The 22,465-nt window shown below is 41.9% G+C and overlaps 1 protein-coding gene across 1 annotated transcript; it reads right to left on the bottom strand.

Moving 5' to 3' along the window:
- Positions 1–1,172: 1,172 nt before the first annotated feature.
- On the bottom strand, positions 1,173–13,979 carry ENC1 (ectodermal-neural cortex 1). Its single transcript, XM_051642987.1, has 3 exons — positions 13,920–13,979; positions 7,470–9,282; positions 1,173–4,231 (listed from the first exon to the last, which is right to left on the bottom strand). Exon 2 carries the CDS (start codon positions 9,268–9,270, stop codon positions 7,501–7,503), a length of 1,770 nt encoding a protein of 589 aa, XP_051498947.1. The 5' UTR covers positions 9,271–9,282; positions 13,920–13,979; the 3' UTR covers positions 1,173–4,231; positions 7,470–7,500.
- Positions 13,980–22,465: the final 8,486 nt, after the last annotated feature.

Genomic DNA, 22,465 nt, shown 5'->3' with positions numbered 1-22,465 from the left:
CCCTTATCTTGTTCTGTGAGAAGGCTGGTGTCTTCCAACATCCTTCATATTTCAAAATTCTCTAAGACATGTCCCACTCCACCCCACCAAGACTGATTGCAAACATCTCAAGCACAGGTTAACTCAGCAGTACCTGCACCTGAAAGTTAAATTAGTACTGTGACATTGACTCTGCTGGGCAAATAAACATACCAAAGAAGCCTTTGACTTTCAAGGGGCAGTTGCAGGAGTTTTAATAAAGGTACATTAGAATAGTTCAGAAAACTTGATTTTTGCAGAAAGCAATGCTTGCTGCTACTGCTTTGCTTTCTCGGCCTCTGCTCAACAAGCACTACAATTTCACTTCCAGGGCCAGGCTCAGGAACCCAGCTGCTCAGTTACTCAAGTCATGCTGTGAAGGCTAGTGACAGCAACTGGAGCATCAGCATCTTCACTGCACTGTGCTGTGACCTGTGGACACCTTCTCTTTCACTTCCTCCTCCAGAGCTATATAGGCTAGGGGGTGAGAGGGTAGTTGGTGAAACAACCCAAGCAAGGAAGAAAGGCCCCATTCCTTTGTTCCTCTTCTAGGCAGGGCAGCAGGTCAGTACTTAGAAGACCTAAGGAACTGACCTTTCAAGGTGTGTGCCTCAATGCCCCTGGCAGGATATTATTTTAGACCCTGACAGTGGTCAGCAACACCTTCAGGTCAGAAAAGTGCTAAGGCAACAGAGAAAAATCAATAGCATGTAAATATATGTATACATACAAAAATGTAAACAGACTTAAAAGATCAAAGAGTTTGGCTGGATGTGTGCATTACATAGAACAACTAACATCTTACACACAGCCAGCATTTTTTGCCTTAAGAATAATTAGGAAAGATCCGAGATGCCTAATTTCACTTCCAAGTTGTATCAGGCACTAACTAAACTGTACTGCAAGCACCAACAAACTCGCATTTCCTGTTCTTAAATGTTTTGAGGCTCTTCAAGTTTTAAGTGCTGAACTTTGAGATTGAGATCACAGCAACAGCAGCAGAACAGAACAAAGGAAAGGGAAGTGCAACTGAAGCAGAAGCTTAACCCAAAGCAGTAAAGTGCATGTTGCCGATGTTATTAAGAGACTATGAAAAGGACGTTCAAAGAATTTGAGGGTGGGGAGGGAACAGGAGACAACACTTAAAATAAATGTGCCATGGAGAGAAAATCTCTAATAATTTATTGACCTTCAGTTTCACATTGTGAAAAAACACGCATTTTACAAAACCTTAAGATGTAATAGTAAACAAAAAGACACAACATAGACAGTTTTACTTCTTCACTTACAGTTTTCTTTTAGCACATGAACCACATCTTCAACAGCCAGGAAAGGGACCATTATTCTGCTCTAATCACTCTTATTCAGACAGGTGTCAGACCTAGAGAAAAGGGGCTGCACAATTATACCAGAAGAGGAAGGCTGTCTTTTGTTATATGTTTCTACAGCAACCAGCCTGCAAAATAAAAGGAACCTTCCTGTCTTACGCCAGGGTTTTTGTGTGCACTCCACTGTGAACTGCATTTGTTTCAAAATGTGGGGTTTTTTGCAGGATTGGAATGGTCAAGTAACTAGCCATGATTCCCACATCAATTCACAGATCAAGAGCCTAGCATATTCCCTGCAGAGCCAGAGGCCCACCCTGACTTCAGCTTCCTTCAGCCTACACATAAGAATTAATAGAGGACTTGAAAGCAGACCACAACTTTGGAAACAGCTGCAGAGAATTCATCCCACTTCGGGGAGGTGCATGGTGCTAGAAAACAGATTTCAGAAGCTAAGTAGTTGGATGCAGTGCAGCTTCACATTTGGACTCCAAGCAGCTTGATGGAGAGTAAGGTCTCAAACATACATGCCCTTATTTAAACAAGGGGGCTCCGCTTCCTTGTACCTCATGTGGTCACTAACGCCTGGGGAGAGGAAATAACAAAACACAACAGTCTGATTTTATGGCTCCCTTCAAACTCCCAGGAGTGATCCACAAGATGAAAGGCAACAGTAATTCAAGGCTGTTTAAATCAACAGGGCAACCTGTGCAAGTACTAAAGAACCAAGGCAGGGTGAGGATGTGGAGAAGCTGTGAGTTTAAATGCTTTTAAAATCTATCATTTCAACAAATAAGTTTAACCAGAGGAACTTTAACTGTTCACATCTAGCTGGGCCTCACCTTTTAAAAAACTGCTAATGTCGCTGCTAATTAATGAATGTTCTCAGAACTCCAAATACTCTATTTCTGAAATGAAAAGGTCTACTCCAAACAGCAAGTCAAATAAAAGGCAGCACAAAGAAACTTTCAGTAACCAGTGTAAACACTTTCAGCTGACAAAACTTTCACAGATACAGCTACATCACTGTCACACAGAGAAAGGCAAGCATCACCAACGTGACTATTTTTGTTTTGCATGCATGCATGCAGCTCTTTACTTTTACCGCAGCACACACCAATCATGTTACTGAATGTGTCAGTTGAGTTGGGCTCCAGAAACATTTAAGAAAAAAAAAAAAAAGCACAATACAATACATGCTTCATGACAGGGTCTGCAAAGAAAGCATCTGTGAAACATAAGCTTCTGAAATCCAGAAGAAAGAGTATCTTCATCTCTGTCTCAAGACCAAACGATAAGAAACAAACTTATTTAAAAATCAAAGTTTGGTTTCTTGGGATTGTATCTGATGCTTCTGAGCAACCAAGTGTTTAAAGACACACCCAGCTAAGGAAAGTAAAAGGCAGCAGAGTTTGAAGGCTATTTTTAAGATGAAGAGGTTTGAAATTCATTTTATATCCCCATAAGAATTTTGCTAGATTGCTTGAGTCTTTGACACCTGGACAGTCACGATCTGAAATCCAGATGGGTGAGGCAACCCAGTCAGTGCAAAATTGCTGCTCTTCTTTTTTCTTTTGTTAAGACTTCATCAGTGACCTATCTTGAGGTGTTTTGATTTTATTCTTGAATCACCATACTCCACTCACTCAGGTCAGTGTGGCTGTAATGTAAGTATCCCTCCTCCAACACAATAAATAAATAAATAACTTTGGGCAATGACTTCATCTGGGCTTGGTATCCAGAAGCTCTTCCACAGTATTTGTGTTGCAATCAGGAAGCTGCACAAAGAGAGAGCTGCAAGAGATTTCAGCTATTTCCAGATTAGAAATTGAAAGGCATGACCAACACATGAAATGTAGCAAGGACACCATCTACAAGACACACCACATAGAACCTGGGGAGTTGGTGGCCTGAGAAAGTGACCTCCATGGCTTCTTCCTTTAGGATGTGTGTAATTTAAGATCCTGCCTTGTAATCCCCACATTTCCGATCAGGAAGCCACACCTCCCTCCCATCTCCAACTGTTACCAAACAGTTCTCTTTCTTTGTGCAGCAGAGCAAGTCAGAGATCACAAAATGTGCAAAACATACAACAATTCACACAAACCCTTGTGACATGAAGACAATTGCAGGCATTGTTTCAGCATGCAAGCACTGAACAATAAATAACTATTATCTATAACAAGTAACATAACAGGAGCAGGACAGTTTGAATTACTTATAAATATAGGGATGAAAGGGAACAAGGAGCATTCGGGGGATGTAATTTTTGTTCCCCTCGGCTTCAGAAACATTTCACCACCGGGCCGTTTGTTATCAAGGGGCGGGGGGAGGGGGTCACTTGCTGCACACAGGACAACGCAGCGCAGGATCTGAGAGATGCTGTGGGCACTGCCCACAGACAAGCAGGCTCCGGTTAGCAGAGGTCAGCAGCAACACTTGCATCTTCATTCAGAGCGGCATCTCACTGCTTCAGCTGGCCTGCTCCTCCTGCAGCTGGCGCTGGCACTTAAAAATCACCACAAAGAGAGGTGACAACCATTTCAAATTTCACATATAGAACAGCAGAGTCCATGGAAATCGAGTGTTGTGTGCTGCACAGCTCAGAGAACTTCGGTCTATTTTTCTCCTTTAAAGGACTGATTAACGTTGGCATTAATCCACAATTACTAGCACAAGGACCAGATCATAGGTTCATCCATTAATATTTAAACCATGTGCACTTAAGACTTTTTTTTTGTCCTACCATTCCTTCATGTCCAGGTTAGATAATTCACAAGGTGCAGATGATTTTCTTCAAATGTAAGAGACACCAAATGATTTTTCTTCATTAAAACTGTTTCTCCAGATCTGAGGTTCCAATTCTCTTATCCAAATGAGGGAGTACACTAAAAGCACAGGAAGGGGGGGGGGAAAGATAAAACACGTAAAGGGGTTTGCTCAGACAAGGTTTTTGTTAGATGTTAGACAAAATTTGTAAGATAGGTTTAGGATACAATCCAGTTGATGGGCTTTCCTCACCCCACCACCACTTCAGTGTTCCTGTGCAATACCAACTACTGATAAATAGTATAACAGTGATAATAGTATAATACTGATAAAAGAACATAATTATTTAGCTTTAAATTCAGTAATTTGAAACCTAAATGAAACTGGCCGAATACAGTTTAATATGATGGTCTCTGCATCCTGCATACTTCAACATTTCTATGGTCACTCAAAATGCTAAAAGTTTGTGAATTTGTTTTAAGCAAACATAACCTTGTGCAACTTCTCTTCCACAAAAGCCCACACGAACATGTAAAAAAGATTTTTTTCTGTCCCTGGGCCAAGGAAAACCTGGTTGGAATGAAGCAGAAGGGGAGGTGAAGGTGCCTCACTCCAATGCCTCCATTCAACATGAAGAATTCTGAATTGAATTTATTCACAATTTAGAAAGGGGCATATAATCCCCTTACTTAAAACATATCTGCTATTCATTAGAGCAGAAGTCTGCCTCATTTCTTTTCACACAACAATGCACCATGCATCAGTAATTCTATCCTACAGTCTTTTATAAAAATTGATTATTCAATGAAATATTCAGCCTTTATATGCTGAGATTATGCTGTGCACTTTCAACATGAAGCTGTATTAAAACGCCAGTTTCCAAACCATCATCAGCTCATCACAATTTCTGACAGCAGTGCTAAAATTTTAGGCAGCAAATCCTACATCATTACAATGCAAAGGAGCTCCAGTGAACACACAGCTCATTTGAACACAACACACCCCTCCCAAGCTGTGCTGACAAGAACAGGCAACACTCACAGGAATACACGGTAGCCTATGTAACAGCCCAGAGCATCGAACCTCTTTGCAACTATGGGCTTGAAACAGGCTATCTAAAAAAGAGTCTTTGCACTTAGTATTGATTAGTCTTTTCTAGACATCCTTCAGGGTAGCATGTTGTTCTTCCCACTGAAACACATGCACCAACACTGAAGCCAAAACAATGTTTCATATCATAGGATAAACTTTTTTTTTTAAGTTATAAACAACTCCAAAACACAGGGCCAAAAAAAACAACCAACCAGCCAACAAACCCCCAACCTACTCAGAAGTCTCAAGTTTGAGGAACAGGACAAAGCAGACTGAAGTCTTCCTAAGAGCTGTCTGGGGCCACACAGCGCCATGAAAATAGAGGGTAATCAGAAGTAATTTCCTTTTTGTCCCTCCCACCCACTGACAAAGCAGCAGGAGTCAGTACAAGAAAAACCGTACTTGCTGGATGAGCACACAGCATTGGAAAGTTTCAGTCTACAGCTGTGTTCAGCCAGTTACTTTGTGTGCTACTTAAGCCAGTTATTTTATGTATTACTGAAGCTAAAATAATGGATTTTAACAAGATACTGCAAAGGAAAGCTTTTTGCACCGTTACATTCTGAGGACTCTTTTTCAAAGTAAAACACTCCCTCTCATGTACTGTAAACTTTAGAACAATTAAGTCAGTCTCAGAAGAGTAAGTCAATATTTTTCTTGGCACAGACTTGAGTCCAGGCATTCAATAATGCTGCTCTGATAACACTGAGAACTGCTGGAAGTCGGAAATAATAGAAATTAACTGAAGATGTCAAGACTTTGTTCCCAGCTAGGGTGGATGGCACTGCACAGAGATCAGGGCTTCCATTCACTGGCTGTTAGGGGTGCAATTACTCCCAGCACCCAGGATTTGCTAAGTCTCAAGGGTTTCCCCAAAAGTAAGCCTGGGAAAAATGAAGCAACGAGAAAAGAGAGAGCAATGTCTTACAGACAAACAACCACCTGAGACAAGAGCAGCTGATGGCACAAGACTTAGATGTAAATACAGAGCTCGTTTAATTACTGCAACTGTATTTATTTGCCTTGTCGCTTAGACCCTTCCTTGCCTTCATGGTTACACTATACACTGTTCAAATCCAAAAAGAAATTGCCACTCACAGGGCTTATATTATGCAGGATTAAGCATGCCAATACATTTGGTTGGTTGGCTGGTGGTAACCATGATTCTGTACTAAAGTCTCAAGGGGGGAGTGAGGGAAATACAACACTAAGGGGAGTCTGCCAGATTTGTTGCAAAATACACAGCTTAATAGTTCTGTAAAATGTCAGTGACTTATTTCAAGTGATGTAACTCTAGAAGATAAAAATAAGGGAAAATTAGTAATAGTTGAAGTAACAGTTAGTAGTTATTATGAAAAAAAAAAAGAACCAGATTCGAAAAACACTGGCAATATGTGTAGGTGCACAGATTTTTATAATGTTTTTGTCCATGAACATTTTCTCCCCTGCTCCTAAAAATCAGAAATCAACAACCAAACAAGCAAAGCCAAATTCAGACTTGCTTGCAATACAATGCTGAAGTTGTATCTGGTAAGCGCTTGGCCCATTGTGTATAATTAAATTGTTTTGGAAGAGTGCATGCTATAGACAGGTAATTATTTCAGCCAGCAATATTGATTATGTCTTACTGACACTGTATCTAGTCCAATGTATACCACCATAAGTATTTTGAAAAATCTGTATTTTAAAGTGTATCGCTGGAGCAAATGCCACCTTAGTCCATGCAGGTGTGACCACGCTGTCTAGGCGAGATAGAAAGCTGGGCATGTCGTGCCTTTCCTAAGACAGCAAGTTCCCCTAAAGGCAGTCTGAATGGAGAAAGCATGCTGTCTGCCTGGAAATTCAAGTGAATTCACTATCAGGCTTCAGATCAGAATTCAGAGCACCTTTTGGGCATTGTCACTGGATATATGGTGTGACCTAGCCTCTGTTGTCAGGAAAATGGTGCCAAACTCTTGTTGAGTATGCATTTAGTATTTAAACGCAGAGCAGGGTTCAGTTTCCTGAAGATCACCTGCATTTCCCCACAAGTTGAAAAAGTTACTTTTGCTCAGTACTTCACACCTAAATCATGGAGAAAAAGGTCCCATAAAGAGAGCATCTGACTTTGTCACAGATGTGGTGCCTGGCTTACAACAGTCTATGAATGTATGTGTCTCAGCTGCTCCAGCTGTAAAACTGGATTGAATATACTCACCCTCTTCAGACGGCTGCTGAAAAAGCTTCATTATTATTACAGTGAAATTCAAATATGCTGTTTCTTACCTGATAATTTGTACTTGCATCATACACACAATTATGAAGGGAGGTGCTTCCACGTGCTGACAAATGCTGTGGGAATTAACGAGTAGGGCACAGTTGTTATGCTGTTCCATACATCTAATGTGGGATCATAGCAGTCCAACGTTTTGCACCTCTGTATGCCAAAGTAGCCTCCAACCACATACAACTTGTTTCCAGATGCCACTGCATGGCAGCTCATTCGCTTAGCTGTCACATCTCCCACCTTAGTCCACTGGTATGTCTCACTGTTGAATTTATAAGCAGAGCATGCAGAGAATTCAGTATCTCCACCCATAATAAAAATCTGGTTACCCAAAACAGCTGCAGCTGTGTAGCGCCAGGGCTGGGGGCAGGTGGCTGGTACTGTCCATCTGTTCTCACACTGATCATAGCACTGAACTTTGGGCAGCTTGTCATGGCTAACGCTGGTACCTCCAAAAGCAAACAGCTTAAGCTTTGCACTGACTACAGCTGCATTGCTTACACCCTCTCTCAGTGGGGCAACCATGGTCCATTTGTTGGTCACAGGGTCATATTGTTCTACTTGCTTTAAGGATACTGAAGGAGAAGCTGGAAGGCAACCAGTTGCTGCGGTGTGTCCTCCTACTACATACAAACAGTGCTTAAGTTCAGCAGAGCCATGCCCAAACCTAGCTACCAGCATGGGAGCAGCCTTTGACCACTCCTCATGAAGGGTGTCATACACCCACACGTCTTTGGAGACTCCATTTTCTGACCCTCTTCCCCCAGTGATATACACTTTGCAGCCTATGGCACAAGCACTGAACTCTTTCCGTGGACTTGGTATGTCAGCCTTTGGAATGATCTCCTTTGCCTTTTGGTCCACCAAGTACAGCTTGTCACACATAAAGGTTTGGCCACCCAAAAGGAAAAGTGAATGGCCAGTTTTTCGGGGTCTGGCACACAAACTAGTGACCACTCCATCATTCTGCAAGATCTTTAACTTGCATCTTATAGATTCTTCTACAATCTCTTTGCTTTTCCTTTGCTTGGTGATAAGTTCTTCCATGGCCACATTTTCCATGAGGTATATGGCTGGCAAGAGGGCCAGTCTCACTGTTTGCAATAGCTCAGGCAGATAACAGTGACGCTTACTCAGGTCATAGCTGACCCAGTTGATAGCTGATTCATATACCAGCCTTTCGTCTTCAGTTTCTAACTCTTCACTGGAAAGGAGCTGCACTACCATGTCTTTTGGCAGCTGGAGAAAGTCTTCACTCTTACTGATACTGTGGAAGTTGCTAAGGCACATCCTCCAAGAGAGCTCATACAGCTTGGTGCACTGGTGAGCATCCGACAGCAGCAGCATGCCAAGACAGTTAGTGGGATGAAGGTTTTTCTCCAGAAATTCTGCACAAGCATCCCGAATGTCCTGAAACTCTAGCATGTCACCAGCCTCCAGCAGTGACTCTGCATTTTCCTCATTGATGATAACCCTGGAGGAATATGCATAGTCCAGAAGAAGCTCCAAGACTTCTGGGTGAATAGAATTATGAAAATTGACTTCACTGTCCTGGCTCTCCTTCAATCCTCCGCTGAACATTGCTTCGAAATAGCGGCTACAAGCAGCTAGAACAGCTCTGTGGCAGGGGAATGACCTGTTCCCAGCATGGAGAAGCACATCTGTAAAGAGACGCTGTTGACGCAGAAGGTTCAGATGAGTAAGGACACTATCAGCATAGGATGACTTGTGGAACAAGTATATGTTTATGGAGCCAGTACTGGCCCTAGATTTGCGATTCTCATGCATGCTGACTGACATTTTCTTTCACACCTATAAAAGAAAAAAAAAATTAGATTAATGAGACAGTTAAATTTATTATTGTTTTTACATATCAAAAAGAGTCTCTATTATTCACTACAAGATGGGGAAAAAAGCCTTAATTTATAGAAGAGTGAACAGAGAATTACATCCACCTTTGGCATGTGTTTATTTTTTTTTCCTGAGTTTCTTAAATGACATACTCTAAATTTGTTGCCCAAGAGCAGGTTTATCTTGAGAAACCTGATCTCCAACTTTCACAGCAATACAGTAAGTCAGAGGATAAAGAAAAGGAACCAGGACTGATTTTCTCACCCTTCCCCAACCTAGACCAGCTGATTCATTACATACATACACATGCACACGCTTGAAACATTCTCCTGTACTGAATCATAGCAGGAAGAGCTACCAGACAGAATACCTAAGGAATGTCAGAAGCTGCACTGGGGAACAAAAACCTACTAATCCCATAAGGAAACTTTCCTTTGGTATAATTCTTCCACATGCAACAGCAGAGAATGAACTGTAAAATAAAAACCTAGCAGCAATCATAAACTTACATTTGCGAAACCTTCAAAAAAATGTGGCACATGAATGCTATAGATTACATCTTGAAATCTGCCAGTGGCCTCCTGCTAAAGTGATACAGCATATGCACAGGCAGAGTCAGCAGAAAAATGTGTTTTAACTATCAACCGAAGTCCATGGGACATCGCCTCAGAAGCTAGCTCAAGAGTCAGGTACTTGCAGCACAAGCCATTGGTTCATTTTGAGGTTCAGAGGAGACATGAAACACAAGACATACATTCCCTATCCTACCTTTTTCCTAACAAATCTAACCTCCTAACTTGGAGGTTAATGTTACTGTTATCTATTATGATATGCATGTCTATGTATGATTACAGCAACAAGTTTCCAGACTTACTTAACAGTCTAAGCCAAAACAGCTTGGAGTGTAGGGAAAGGGAGGAATACTGCCACCCATACAAAGCTAATGGCCAAGAAGCCACAGCGGAGGTAGCAGGAGATGAAGCAGAGAGAGCACAGTATAAGCTGCAGCTATTGATCACTACTGTTGTACCCTCACTCCTCTCTCTCCAAAGTGCAGATGAAGCTTGGAGAAAGAAGAGAACCAAGCTTCCCTAATTAATATGATATCCGCATGTGCAGAGTCTCTTTTACTGCGCCTTCAAAGAAGAATCAGGGCAAAAGCCTGCCTGGGAAGCACCCAATGCTCAAGACAGAGCATGACCTGGGGGCACTTATGCAGATTTTTAATGTGGATATAACTCCCTCTCTCATGAACTAGAACATTTTCATACTACTAAGCACGTTTAAGCAGCACAGAACAGTACAAATCTGTTCCAACATCTCATGCTTAAATGACACAAGAGCTTTAGAAGACCCTCCCTGCCCACTCCCCCCCCCAAAAAAAAGGCATTTTAAAATAAATACATGGGAGTTTTTAGATTCGTATAACTTGAATCTTCAAGAAAAACTGAAACTGTATAATTAATTTAGGTATCAGACTCAATTTCAGAAAGATGTGTATATGGAATGTTGAAAACCTGCAGATTAACTGCAGCATGGCAGGTACCATCATTCTCACTAGCATACATGTGCTAGCATACAGAATAATTCATTTGTCACATCAAACAGCAAGTTTGTGATACATCTTTCCCTTCAGTCACAGCAAAAAAGCCCCTCAAACCAACATCAATTAAAGAACAAAGAGACATTTTACTGCTAAGGTAACATAGCCCATTTCCTTTAATCTGGAACTTGACCTGCTGATGGAATCAAAGTGGAATTGGAAAGAATAAGCAAAACATCTCAGTATACAGTGCTCAATCCAAAATCCTTCAAAACAGAGCAAAACCCTTCCCATCAGAGCCACAGAGCAGTGTATCTGTCTCACTCTATCATGCAGACATTTGGAACATTATTTTACCAATGGTCCCTAGACTAGCATATTAAATGCAGTACGCACAAGACAACCTAAGGAGGTTGGTATGTCTTCACAACACATACCCTTTCACAAAGAAAATTAAGTTACCTTTACTTCAGTTGTATTGTCTAGCAAACACAGACCCACATGGCATTCAAGGATCCTGAGCACTAATATTAGACTAAAATTACCAACTTAATCTATAGCCAAAAAGATTATACTGACCATATACAGGTTGAAAACTGCTGGAAATTAAGACTTACAGAAAGGGTCATGGCTTGAAATATTAGTACACACTGAGGGGAAGGTGAACCCTCTACTGGCAAAGCACCCCCTGCAAAATTTTAACTTTCCCAGGTGCTTTAGCATTTTAAATGCAATTATGATACAGTGCAAAGCATTCACTAGATCTCTGCAAACTGGCTTTCCCCAAGCTGCGGACCTGCAAGGTTTCCTTGCCAGGGAGCAAGACAGGAGCTAAACAACCACTGATCGGGGACAACAGTCACTAGGATATGAAGATGCTCGTTGTCCCCCTGCTCTTCATCCCAATTAAATGAATGTGTAGGCACCACAGACAAGGCATGTTAGGATCTCTATGGAAACACCATTCCTCTCCTTTCCCCCCACATATAGGGAGAATTCAGAGTACACCAAAAACTTACTTTTATCATGCACAGAGAGTTCAAAAACAGGGCAGGTACAGTTTGTGTCAGAGGCTGTAAACACAGGCATTCAGATCTTTCCGTGGTCTCTGTGCTCCTGTGAACACCACTCACTCAGCATCATTCAGAATGAGCCCAAAACCACACAAAAATAGAGCCAAACATTAAAAACACACCCTGAAGTTATGCATGCATTGGACACTAGTGAGCTACATAACATATGCAGAGAGAAGGAACAGATCACTGCCTGTTACCCAAGCCCACCCACAGCAATGAACACCACAGTAAAAAAAAAAATATCATAAGTCACTCTCAAACAGCTATTGAATAAGGTATCGGCATTTCATCCCACTAAAAAAGAAGACTTGGTCTTTCAGTGAGCAATGCCATTTCTCATGAAGCACTTGCAGATTTCACATTTGATGGTCTTTAACTGTTCTAGTAACATTGCCTTTATCACTACAATGTCATCTATTGAGGATTCAAAGCACGTCAATTCTCGTTTAAGATAAGCTAACATATTTCCCAAAACAGAACAAAGATACATATCTATACATATCTTTTTTCTCCAGTGTGGTTGCCAGATGAATTCACACATGGACTAGTCAAACAAACACCCTTACAAGCAATTACCCTAATTTACTAACAGGCAGTGTTTCTGTAAACATGTGCTTTTGCAGTTTCTGACAATCCGCTCAGTACGTAATCTTACAAGAATATTCAAGTGTATAAATGACATCTCTGATTTCTCTGTTTGGTGATGGAAATTAAGCAAGCCTCAAATACTTCAACAGAGGTAATTTCATCTTGAATAATATGAGTCAACTCCCTTTAGGCATTTTTTCCTTAGAAATAATAATATTTGTATGTAAAAGACAAGAAGTGGTCAGTAAATTGCAGATACAGATTTTATCTAGGGACAGAGGTTGAACCAAGACTTTGATTTATAATTACACTTCAACAGGCTGCTTGTCACTGCAGCTCAGTAGTAAACACTACTTTAAGACTAAACAACAAACTCCCTGCCCTACTTCTACAGCATGCAGGTCTCATCCTAAGTCAAGTGAAAAAAATCAAGTATTTTCCAATTAGTGACACATCCCTGATGTAGCCTCATTTAAATATGACTCTGTAATTACATGGTAGTGGTTGCGTTTTTGTTTAGAATCAGCGAAACAGCTGAAGGAGAGGAAATCTGCTAAACATCCCATCCATTTAATCAACACCGCCTTCAGTTGCTAAATCTGCAGCGATCCTACCAGTGCTGCAAGAGCCAAACGCTGAACCTACCTAAAGTCCTCCAGCACAAACTCATTGGCTTCCTAGGAACCTGCAGCGAAACGGAACGCAGAACACGCTTCTCCTGCTAGAAATGCAGGACTGCTCACCACATCCAGACAAAGAAACCCAACTCTAAATTCCCCCAGGCAGCTTCCATCATAACGCCTCAACAACTCCGTCTCTGAAAACAAACTTGCTCCTTTTCTTCCCACCCTGATAAAGAAACGGCATGTAAAGTTAAAATGCATTTGGTCCCCTTCACGGACCAACCACCACGTGCTCAAGTTCCTGTACCAGCGCGGGGACAGCAGCGCCGCAGCCAGCCCCGGGAGCAGGGAGGCGAGCGGTCCCTTCCTCTGCCCTGCCCCACGGGATGCTCCCTGCCGGCGTCCCAAGGAGGAAGCCGGAGCTCACCAGGGAGGCTAGCAGCCTTCCTAACAGGAGCCGGCACTTTCCGAGAACAGCCGCACATCGGAGACACTTCACAGCCCCCGCAGATGCCCACTCCCCGGGCCGCCCAGCGTCCCGCTGCCTGAGCACGGGGCGATGGTCCCAGACCGAAGGAGCGGCAGGGCAGCCCGGCTCCAGCCGGAGCGGCCCCGCAGAGCCCCGCGGGCGCGGACCCAGACAGCTCTGCTTGTCGGCTCGGCCCCCGCTGCCGGATGCACAGCAAACGGGGCCGCCCCCCGCCCCGCACTGCCCACCCGCCTCCCACCGCGGCCGGCACCGCAACAGGTCGGCGGGCACCGACTTACAGCAAGGGCTCGCAGGGGGGGCGCGGATGTCCCTCTGCCTCCGCGCAGCGCCGCGCATGGGAGGGGAGCGCGGCTGCCGGCTCGGCGGAGAGGTGACAAGGCAGGCCGGCTGCCGGGAGCCGCGCCGGGCGGAGGTGCTGCCCGCGGCGGGAGGCGGGCCCCGGCAGGGAGCGGCGAGAGGCGGAAGGAAGGCCAGAAGGGGGAGCGGAGCGCTGCTGGCAGCGCCGCCGCAGCTCTGCCCCGGCGCCGCCGCGGGAAGGGGTATATGGGCTGGGGGCGGGGGGAGCGCTGATGCAAAGCGGGCGAGGGACGGGCGGGGGCGGGGCGGCAGGAGGCGGGCAGCGCGCGGGAGGCGCGGGGGGGCCGTGCGGGCGGCGGGGCCGCGCGTCCCTTGCGCGCTCCCGGGGCCCGCGGAGCTGCCCCGCCGTCCCTGCCCGCGGGAGCGCTAGAGCAGCGCGGAGCTACCCCGTCTAAGCCCGGGCAATTAGCAAAATGTGAAAACAACGGGCTTGTAGAAAAGGCCGATTTGAAGAACAAGCATCGTCTAGGCACAACAGCAGTGTTTACATCGTGGTGTTTGCAGTGCAGCTCTCTGCCAGGAAAATACAGGATACACTACTAAACAGGATTCATAATGCTAATTTACCATTTGCTAATACCATTTAAAGCAACGATATTAGCCTGAAGAGGCTTCAAGGAAGATAAGAACAATTATTTTACTTCCAGCAGCAGGTAACTCCTACCTGCATATAATAGTTTGGAGAATTAGTTTATTCATTAGAATAAAATGTCACCCAAATTTCTGCAAGCCATATAATATAACGCAAAATAATATAACACAATATAATATAACACAAAATCCCTGCAAACCATATAACTAACGTGCAGAGGGTTACTTGTATTCCTGTTGCTGGGCTCCAGAGACTGGAGATAAGCACACACTTAGTGTACAGCAGAACACGTCTGAAATTCCAGAGAGCCCGGAGAACAGGGAGCAGATGAAAGAGTAATTAGTTTCACAGATTATTTCTTTTTCTCAATATTGTTTGATTATTACATGAAGTATTGCAGATTGCAAGATCTGAAAATGCTGCACATCTGTAAGTAATAAAGTGTGTTCCAAAGCTGTTTAGGTGTGAGAAGGTGTTGGAAATTGTAAACGACCCTATGCAAGGGGTACTCATGGGCACCAGTGCTCACTTAAGTCATGCATCTCTAGAGGATTTTGGTTTCGATTCCGAATGTTCAACATGTTACACATCAGATTGTCTATTTTACGAGTCTGGGGTTTTCCTTTCATTATAACATTTCCCATAAAATACCTTGATCTTGTTTTCTACCATTTTCCCCCAACAAAACCTGCAGAGATTCCACCCAAATCCTGTCTCCTTAAAGCTAATTCCATTACGGTAAAGCTTGCGTAGTCTCGTGTCAGGAAGTCAGATTATATCATCCTATGCAATTAAAAACACAGGGCCTCATTACTTCATCCAGTGTGAGGACAAACTTCCAGCAAGTAGAACTGCCACCATGAGTTAAAAACAGAAATGGTAGGATGATGTTACCTAATCTATCAGTCAGCAATGTCTGAACTGTAAAACTGATTTTGAGCATGGTTATGAGGAGCTGCCAGTGAAAAATTAGGTCTGTAGAGAGGACAACAGACAGGGCTTGCACAGATGCTCACAGCACACAGATTTGGGCAGGAACAGAAGGAGGCAATAATCCTGAAAGAGATGAAGTACGTATCTTCCTTGTCCTCCATAAAGCGAAGAACCTGTTGAAGTTAATCAGGACAGAAAGACTGGATGAAGCTATATATCATCCATTGTGGAAACAACTGCACAGCCAGACAGTCCCTTCTCTGTGCATGCAAGTCTGCTCATATGCACTGTGTAAAGCAGTGCTACTGGTGGGAGCAGAGAGAGACGGAGAAGGAAAATGAAGTTCCATAGTCCTCTGCCTGTATTTCCACACCTGGAATGCTTACAAATCACAATAGCAGTTCTCTTGAACATGCTCATGGGAGGTGACAAGGATCTTCTAAAGTGCTTCTCCTCTCTTCTGTACAGGAGTTAAAACCAGGTAACTCTGGCTGAATACATCTTACAGCACATTTAGAATGCTTTCACGGCTATCATGGAAAAAAACATTCAAGAAATTAACCTGGTCCAAAGCAAATTTTTGGCCTGGTTTATGTTGGTGTAAGAACAAAATCAGGTCACAATTAAACACAGTTCTGGTTAAGCCAGTTTTGTAGATGTGCCGATCTGTATTTTGACACTGCTGAAAACAAAGCTGGCCTAGCCTATTCCAGGACATAGTTTAACATACCCAATGAACTAGTTCTAACATGTTTCTCCTAGTTATTTGTATGCCAGGTTAGATAGGATCTTTGAAGTGTTGCTAAATATCATAATTTTATCACAAATCGTAAGATAATTGGCCCTTTTCTCAAAGCACCAACTTCTAGAGTCATGTGAAATCAATAATCACTTAGAGCTTGTTCTGTTGGGTTTGGGTTTTTTTTTGGTTGGTTGTTTTTTGGTTTTGTTGTTGTTGTTTGTTTCTTTGTTTCTTTCATAAAAGTCTGAAAGAATGACTATGTAGAATGGAAGTGTGGCCTTCAAAACCAGTAAGCATATAAACCCCAAAATACTTTAATTTTTCATCTCTGGAATTTTAAGTGCCACATATGACTCAAAAAAGTTGGGGTAGGAAAAACTCTGTTCAACTCCAATCCAGCTTGCTATGCAGGGGAGCACTGCTGTTTTAACTAAAAGAGTTTCACCTCACACTTTATTTAAATTGGTTTAGCTTCTGTGTTGAAACAAGTTCTTGGGTCCTTAAATAGCAATTTTTATAATATGGCTTTATTGACACTTAAATGTTTTGCAGACATACCTTTGTACCTAAAATGTCTTCTAGACTACCGTAGCAACCCTAGCAACACCAGCAAAAGTTCCAACGCTAGCAGAGCTGTACCAGCAAGATAATTCATATACCAGTGCAGGTTATTTCATTCAGAAGATGAAAATACATTTTTTTGTTTTGCTTTGTTAGTATCAGCTGCATCTACACTAGCAGGGTTTGCCAGTACAGCTATCTTGGCAACCCTTTTAAATGCAAACCAGCAGTATGTGCCCGCAGCACAGGCTGAGATCTCATTTTTAATGCTATTAAACAGCTGTGTCTTGGGCTTTTGCCTTGTTAGACTCTGTAACCACATTATTTTGTTCAACTGCTAAATAAACAGCATGGGGTTAAATGTATTAGTGTAATTTATCTTCATTCCTTCCTAATTTACACTTTGAATTAATTAATTAGAATGATCTAATTAACACTGTACAATAGCAGTACCAGTGCCAGATCTCTTCCAGGAGGATAGGGTCAGGAACACCCCTCTGTGACCCACACCTGCTTTTCTTATCATTTTTCTTCTATGGGCTTCTCCAGCCTGGCCTGCAAACAGAGGTTTGGGTTGATAGAGCCCAATGTGGTACAGTGCTTGTTTAGTGCCCGAGATGTGTTTAAAGTGTTTGGTGGGAGATCAACATTCAACAATACTTAGCAACAGTTAGGTCAGCTTGCCCACTGATTCTGGGGCGAGAAATCTCTCTTTGCTCTGTTCTCCTTTTCTCACCTCTATCTGTGTTTATTTTTCAAAAGGATTGCATTCAGTGAGTCTGGCCCGTAGATGTCACTCCTGCGTGGCATGGCAGCTGGGACTGAAAGGAAAATATCTGCTGTTGTCTAAAAACTAGCTGTGCTAAGGGGCAAACTATAGTGCATGTGACATGTAACTGCTCCTCTCCAAAACAAATTTATATTCCATCAGTGTGACAAATTGTTGTGAGGTGAGTCTCTTGTTATTTGTAAGTATATGAACACTAGCCCATTTGAAGTCAGTGAGTTATGCCATCATCTTATACGTAAGAGATAGGAAAACTCAGGCCTTGGTTTTTATATAAGGGTGAATATGTTCTGTACCAAAGATTTTCAGAAGGGTCCATTTGTCTGTAAAATAATGTTATAGATGTGGATTATGTCTGGAGTAAGAAAGCTTTTCCCCTGAGGTTTCTTTATCTTTAGGTGAAACCCTGGGAAAAGCCTGAATGTTGCATCCAGTCCAGAATTCACAGTTCTACATCATACCAGAAGTATGTGCTGAAATACAGAAAAGTAGTATTGAGGAAAAAATACATTTTAGGCTATAAGGAGTAGGCATTTCCCTTTTGTATGTAATTCTTCTGTCCATCTTATAGTTTTTCAGTTTGTCTTGATCTCTGATTACTCCCAAAAAAATCTCTGCTCCCCAACTTCATTTTTTTACTATTTCATATTGCCTATTCTCTTTCTTGGCAAGAAGAGTCATTCCTGATCAATTAAGACAACTGTGATGATGACCCACTTTTGACTAAATGTGATTAGCAAGGGGTCCCAGTTATTACAGGTATGAAAACCACTTCCAATAGATACCTGGACCAGCACAGGACTGGGAATACCACTGCAGAGAGTGGTTGGTGCCGCTTCTGCTGTCACTCTTGGTGACATTCAGCAAAAGCCTTAGCATATCCTTAGGAGATTTCAGTTGCTTGCACACATCTTTGCTGGTTATTCCCATCTCTGAACGGCGGCTCCACATCGGGGCAGTTCCTTCCTTCTCTCTAGGAACCATTTCCTGTCAGTGCAGACGAGGCCTTGGAGCAGCCTCCCTTTGCTTCTGTCTTGTTAAGTAGCAGTGGCCCCCAGTGGTGACAGCTAAGCTGGCTACTTATTTCCAGTTTTCCCACTCTGTGCTGAAAAGCCTTCCTGCTGTAAGAGAAACTTGGCCTAAGGACTTGCAAGTTCCCCAGAGCTTCCAGTTCTGCAGGGAAGATGTGCCAGTTCCTCCTGATCCCTTCCAGCACCTACAGACCTAAGCTTGGAACCCACCAACGTAATAAATCGCTGAGATAAGGCTGTCCCTTATATTATTCATTAAAATGTTTAGTCTTTAAGAAGAAACTAGATAATTTAAACAGAGGACATTGTGTCATTTAGGGAGACCCCTAAATGATGGATATTTTTTACTTGCCTTCATCTTTTATGTTAGAGAGCAGGAAGATAAAAATGTATTCAATATAAACAAATGGCTTTGGCTTTTTAAGGGCATGTTCTTATATTCATGAGTAGCAGTATGCTATAAAATACAAGGTATTTAAGGACTTTTCATACTTAAGGACTATTTAAAGACTTTTATTTAAGGACAAGGATTTATTTTTTTTACAGGAGATGGGAGCACACATGCTTTTTTGGTGGTGTAACTTTGACTCACTCAGGTCTGAAAACACAAAAAAGTAAAAAAAGTTACAGTTTTGCTTGGGGATTTGTTACACTGTTCCCCTCAGATGCTATTTTGCGCTCAAGTAGGAAGGGAACTAGCTCTGCAAGCCTGCTGAAGAGTCAAGCCCCACGCCAACAGATGCCAGAAAGAAGGCAGCGCATAGGAGCTGAAATGCCCTGACTGCATCACGTAGTATGTAGGAGAGCTTTGCATTTCTTCAGGTGCGTAAGAGGAGACACAAGAGAAAAACTTGTTTTGCTCCTTGTCTTTCAGTGTCCAGGGGACATCTTACGGATACATGACTAAATTAGGACCTTGAGTGTAAGCTGGGGTTGCCCACTTGCCAAAAGTCTATGTCTCACTGTTATACTGTCATCCGCTGTACCAAATTCAAGTGGCAGCCAACAGAAGTCTTGTAGCCATGATTTCCATTATCGTATGCATGCATCTTAGAGGACCTGTTTCCAAACTACAGGCCATGAGGTCATGGGAAGTGGTCCACAGAACCAAAGTAAGCTGCGAAGTTTATATTGTTTCCAATTCAAAAAGTCTGATAATAAGAATGCATGAGAAATTTGGAAGCTTAGTATATTTTTGGGGGACCACTGCTTTAAAGAGACAAAGAGTACAGAATTTCCTCATTTTTATGGGTTTAGGACAGATCCAGACAAGTCTTTTAGAGTAAGCTTGTTTGTGTAAGTATGGCTTTATTAATTTTCCTGCTGAACAATTCACCACAAACATCTGGAACAGCATTATTAGTTTTGAGGCCACATTAATTCTGGATATTTTTAAATAACATTTTTACAGATTCTTAAGAACACTTAAGAAAGGAACACTTTTGAAGGCTCTTGGCAGAACATGAGAAGGTTAAAACAGAGTCTCAGTTACCTACTCTTATTCTGTGAAGCTTGTTGATGATTGTGAGGACTAAGTAATCTGATTCCAGACATTTTAACAGTATGAAATGTGTCCTATGGACCTGGCATTTCTGTGGTTTAGATCTAACTTTTGAACATGTTGCCTTCAGCAGGGGTTGTTTCGCAAGTAGCCTCAGTATCCTCATCAGCCTGTGTCTGTTTAATAAGGACTTAAAAGGACACATTTGCTTGTTTTAAAAGACCTGCTTATATACTCTCTCAAAGCCTTTATTTGAGACTTGATTGTTCTTGTGTACAAAGGAAAACAGTGAATTAGATCCTGCCACAGAGCCCATGTATTATACAAAGGTTTAAATTCTTCATGGTGTTGGTTTGAATTTTTTTAATCTTTTTTATGAGCAAGCCTTTGTAGAAGATTAATTCACTGTTTGCGCAGTGCTGGCACATTCAGATCTGCAGCAAAAACCTTTTTTAAAAGGAAAAAAGAGGCTATGAGTGAAGAAATGTCATGTATAATAGGCACCACCTTGCAAGTTTCACGTTCAACAGTGAGGGGAAACCAGATTTCTTAGGTGAACAGTATTCCAAAAAAGCCTATTACTTCTCTGGTCTACATTTTGTTTTGGACAATTTAGTTAAGCCCAAGCTAAGCAGAGAGGCTTAAACTTGGAAGAATGTGTAGTGTGGGCAAAGCTTCAAAACTTTCTTAATAAAATCAATGTGGCATTTACTCTGGTTATTGATTTGCATCATCACAGCTCTGCTCTTTTTTAGGTTAATGGAGTTTAATTAGAGATCTGATTGCTGCTGAAAGTAGTAGAAATGAAACTGTTGATGCTTTATTCCAGCTAAACATTTTCTGGCGATTTTCCCAACCTCCAGGACATGTCTCAACATGTTTTTACTTTCCAAACTGAAGAAGGAGCCACTTGGCATGTCAACATATGTATGTTTTGGCTTAAAGAAGAGACAGTAGTTTGGAAATACAAAAGACAGCTTCTGTCTTATGTAACAGGTCGCGTGTTAAGATGTAAAAGAGGTAATACATTAAATTAGAAAGAATTTGAAGTGCATAGTTGGAAGATAGCTAACTGATCACTTGGGTTTTCTTAAAGAAATGTTTTAAGGTTTTAGTTAACAGGCAATTTCCTTTTCAGAATCTACTTCCATGTGTATGTAAGCTTAGAATTTTGCTCAAATAGAATAACAAAGCCTTGTGACTTAGCACATCCAAATAATTGATTGGAAAAAACATGGGATGTCTGCACATTCAGCTACGGAAGCAATCATATTGCATGCTGGCTAAAAGATCAGAAGATTTCCACTAGTACATTCTACAGACACCTTTGAAATGCATTGCTTATAGCAATAAACTGCACATATCACAAGTCTTCTGGATTGAAAAATACTTGCAAGCTTTGACATATCACAATAAACATATGGGGGCAGGGGATGACAGCCTTAAGAGACTAGTTCTCACATAGCAATTGTCAAGCACACATAAATGGGTTTTGTAGTTCAAAAGTCCACAAGAGTCCACAAAAATATCTGTGCAAATATCTCTTAAGCATTGTGTGAAATGCCAGTGCACTTCTGGCACACGCACACACGCACCACACAAGCTCAGCCTATGGAATGTACAAGCCCAGCCAGAATTTGTGTTTATACATGTGTAGTACAATTTTCTCAGATAGAAACATAAAATGGAAATTTATCAGTGACTCATATATAAAAATTATATAAAAATTCATCAGATTTGGAAATCTGGCTTCAAAAATTTCTCAAGCAAATTTTCATTGTTCAGTGTTCATATGGAGACTGAAAATACCTAAAAACCTCAGTAAGCATTAATTCAACTGCCAGGTTTTCATGCAAATGAAAGCTGCTTGCATATGCAAACAAAACCCTAAAATTTGCCTAGAGGATTACTTGAGCTCCTATGACCAAGGCACTTTGGAAAGACCTTCTGTTCTCTTCTTCGCAAGAACATTTCAAGAAGCTTCCCTTCTGCTGGGGGTCTTTGAGATTCCAATATGTTAAACAGGGAAAAATCTTTGAGGTACGAAATACCTGAGAAAAATGATAAGTGGTTTCATTAGTTGCTATTGATTTTCTCTGATCACAGTAAGATCAAAAGAAAAAATAAAGATTTTTAAAACAAACAAACAAACCACCCCAAAAAACCCTCATAGAATTCTCCTTTACAATTGACACAGCAGATTTCATACAGTCTGTAGAAAAATAATAAATAAAATTATGTTATGTTGCTTCTCTGAGCAGGTCTAATGAAGATGGGTTTCTGCAAGACAGCTATGTTGTTTGACAGCAAAGGAGTTTTA

The sequence above is a fragment of the Apus apus genome, chromosome Z (assembly GCF_020740795.1).
Source record: "Apus apus isolate bApuApu2 chromosome Z, bApuApu2.pri.cur, whole genome shotgun sequence".
NCBI lineage: Eukaryota > Metazoa > Chordata > Aves > Apodiformes > Apodidae > Apus > Apus apus.
Note: the sequence above shows the minus strand (reverse complement) of the source record. Positions and strands in the feature narration are given on the sequence as shown.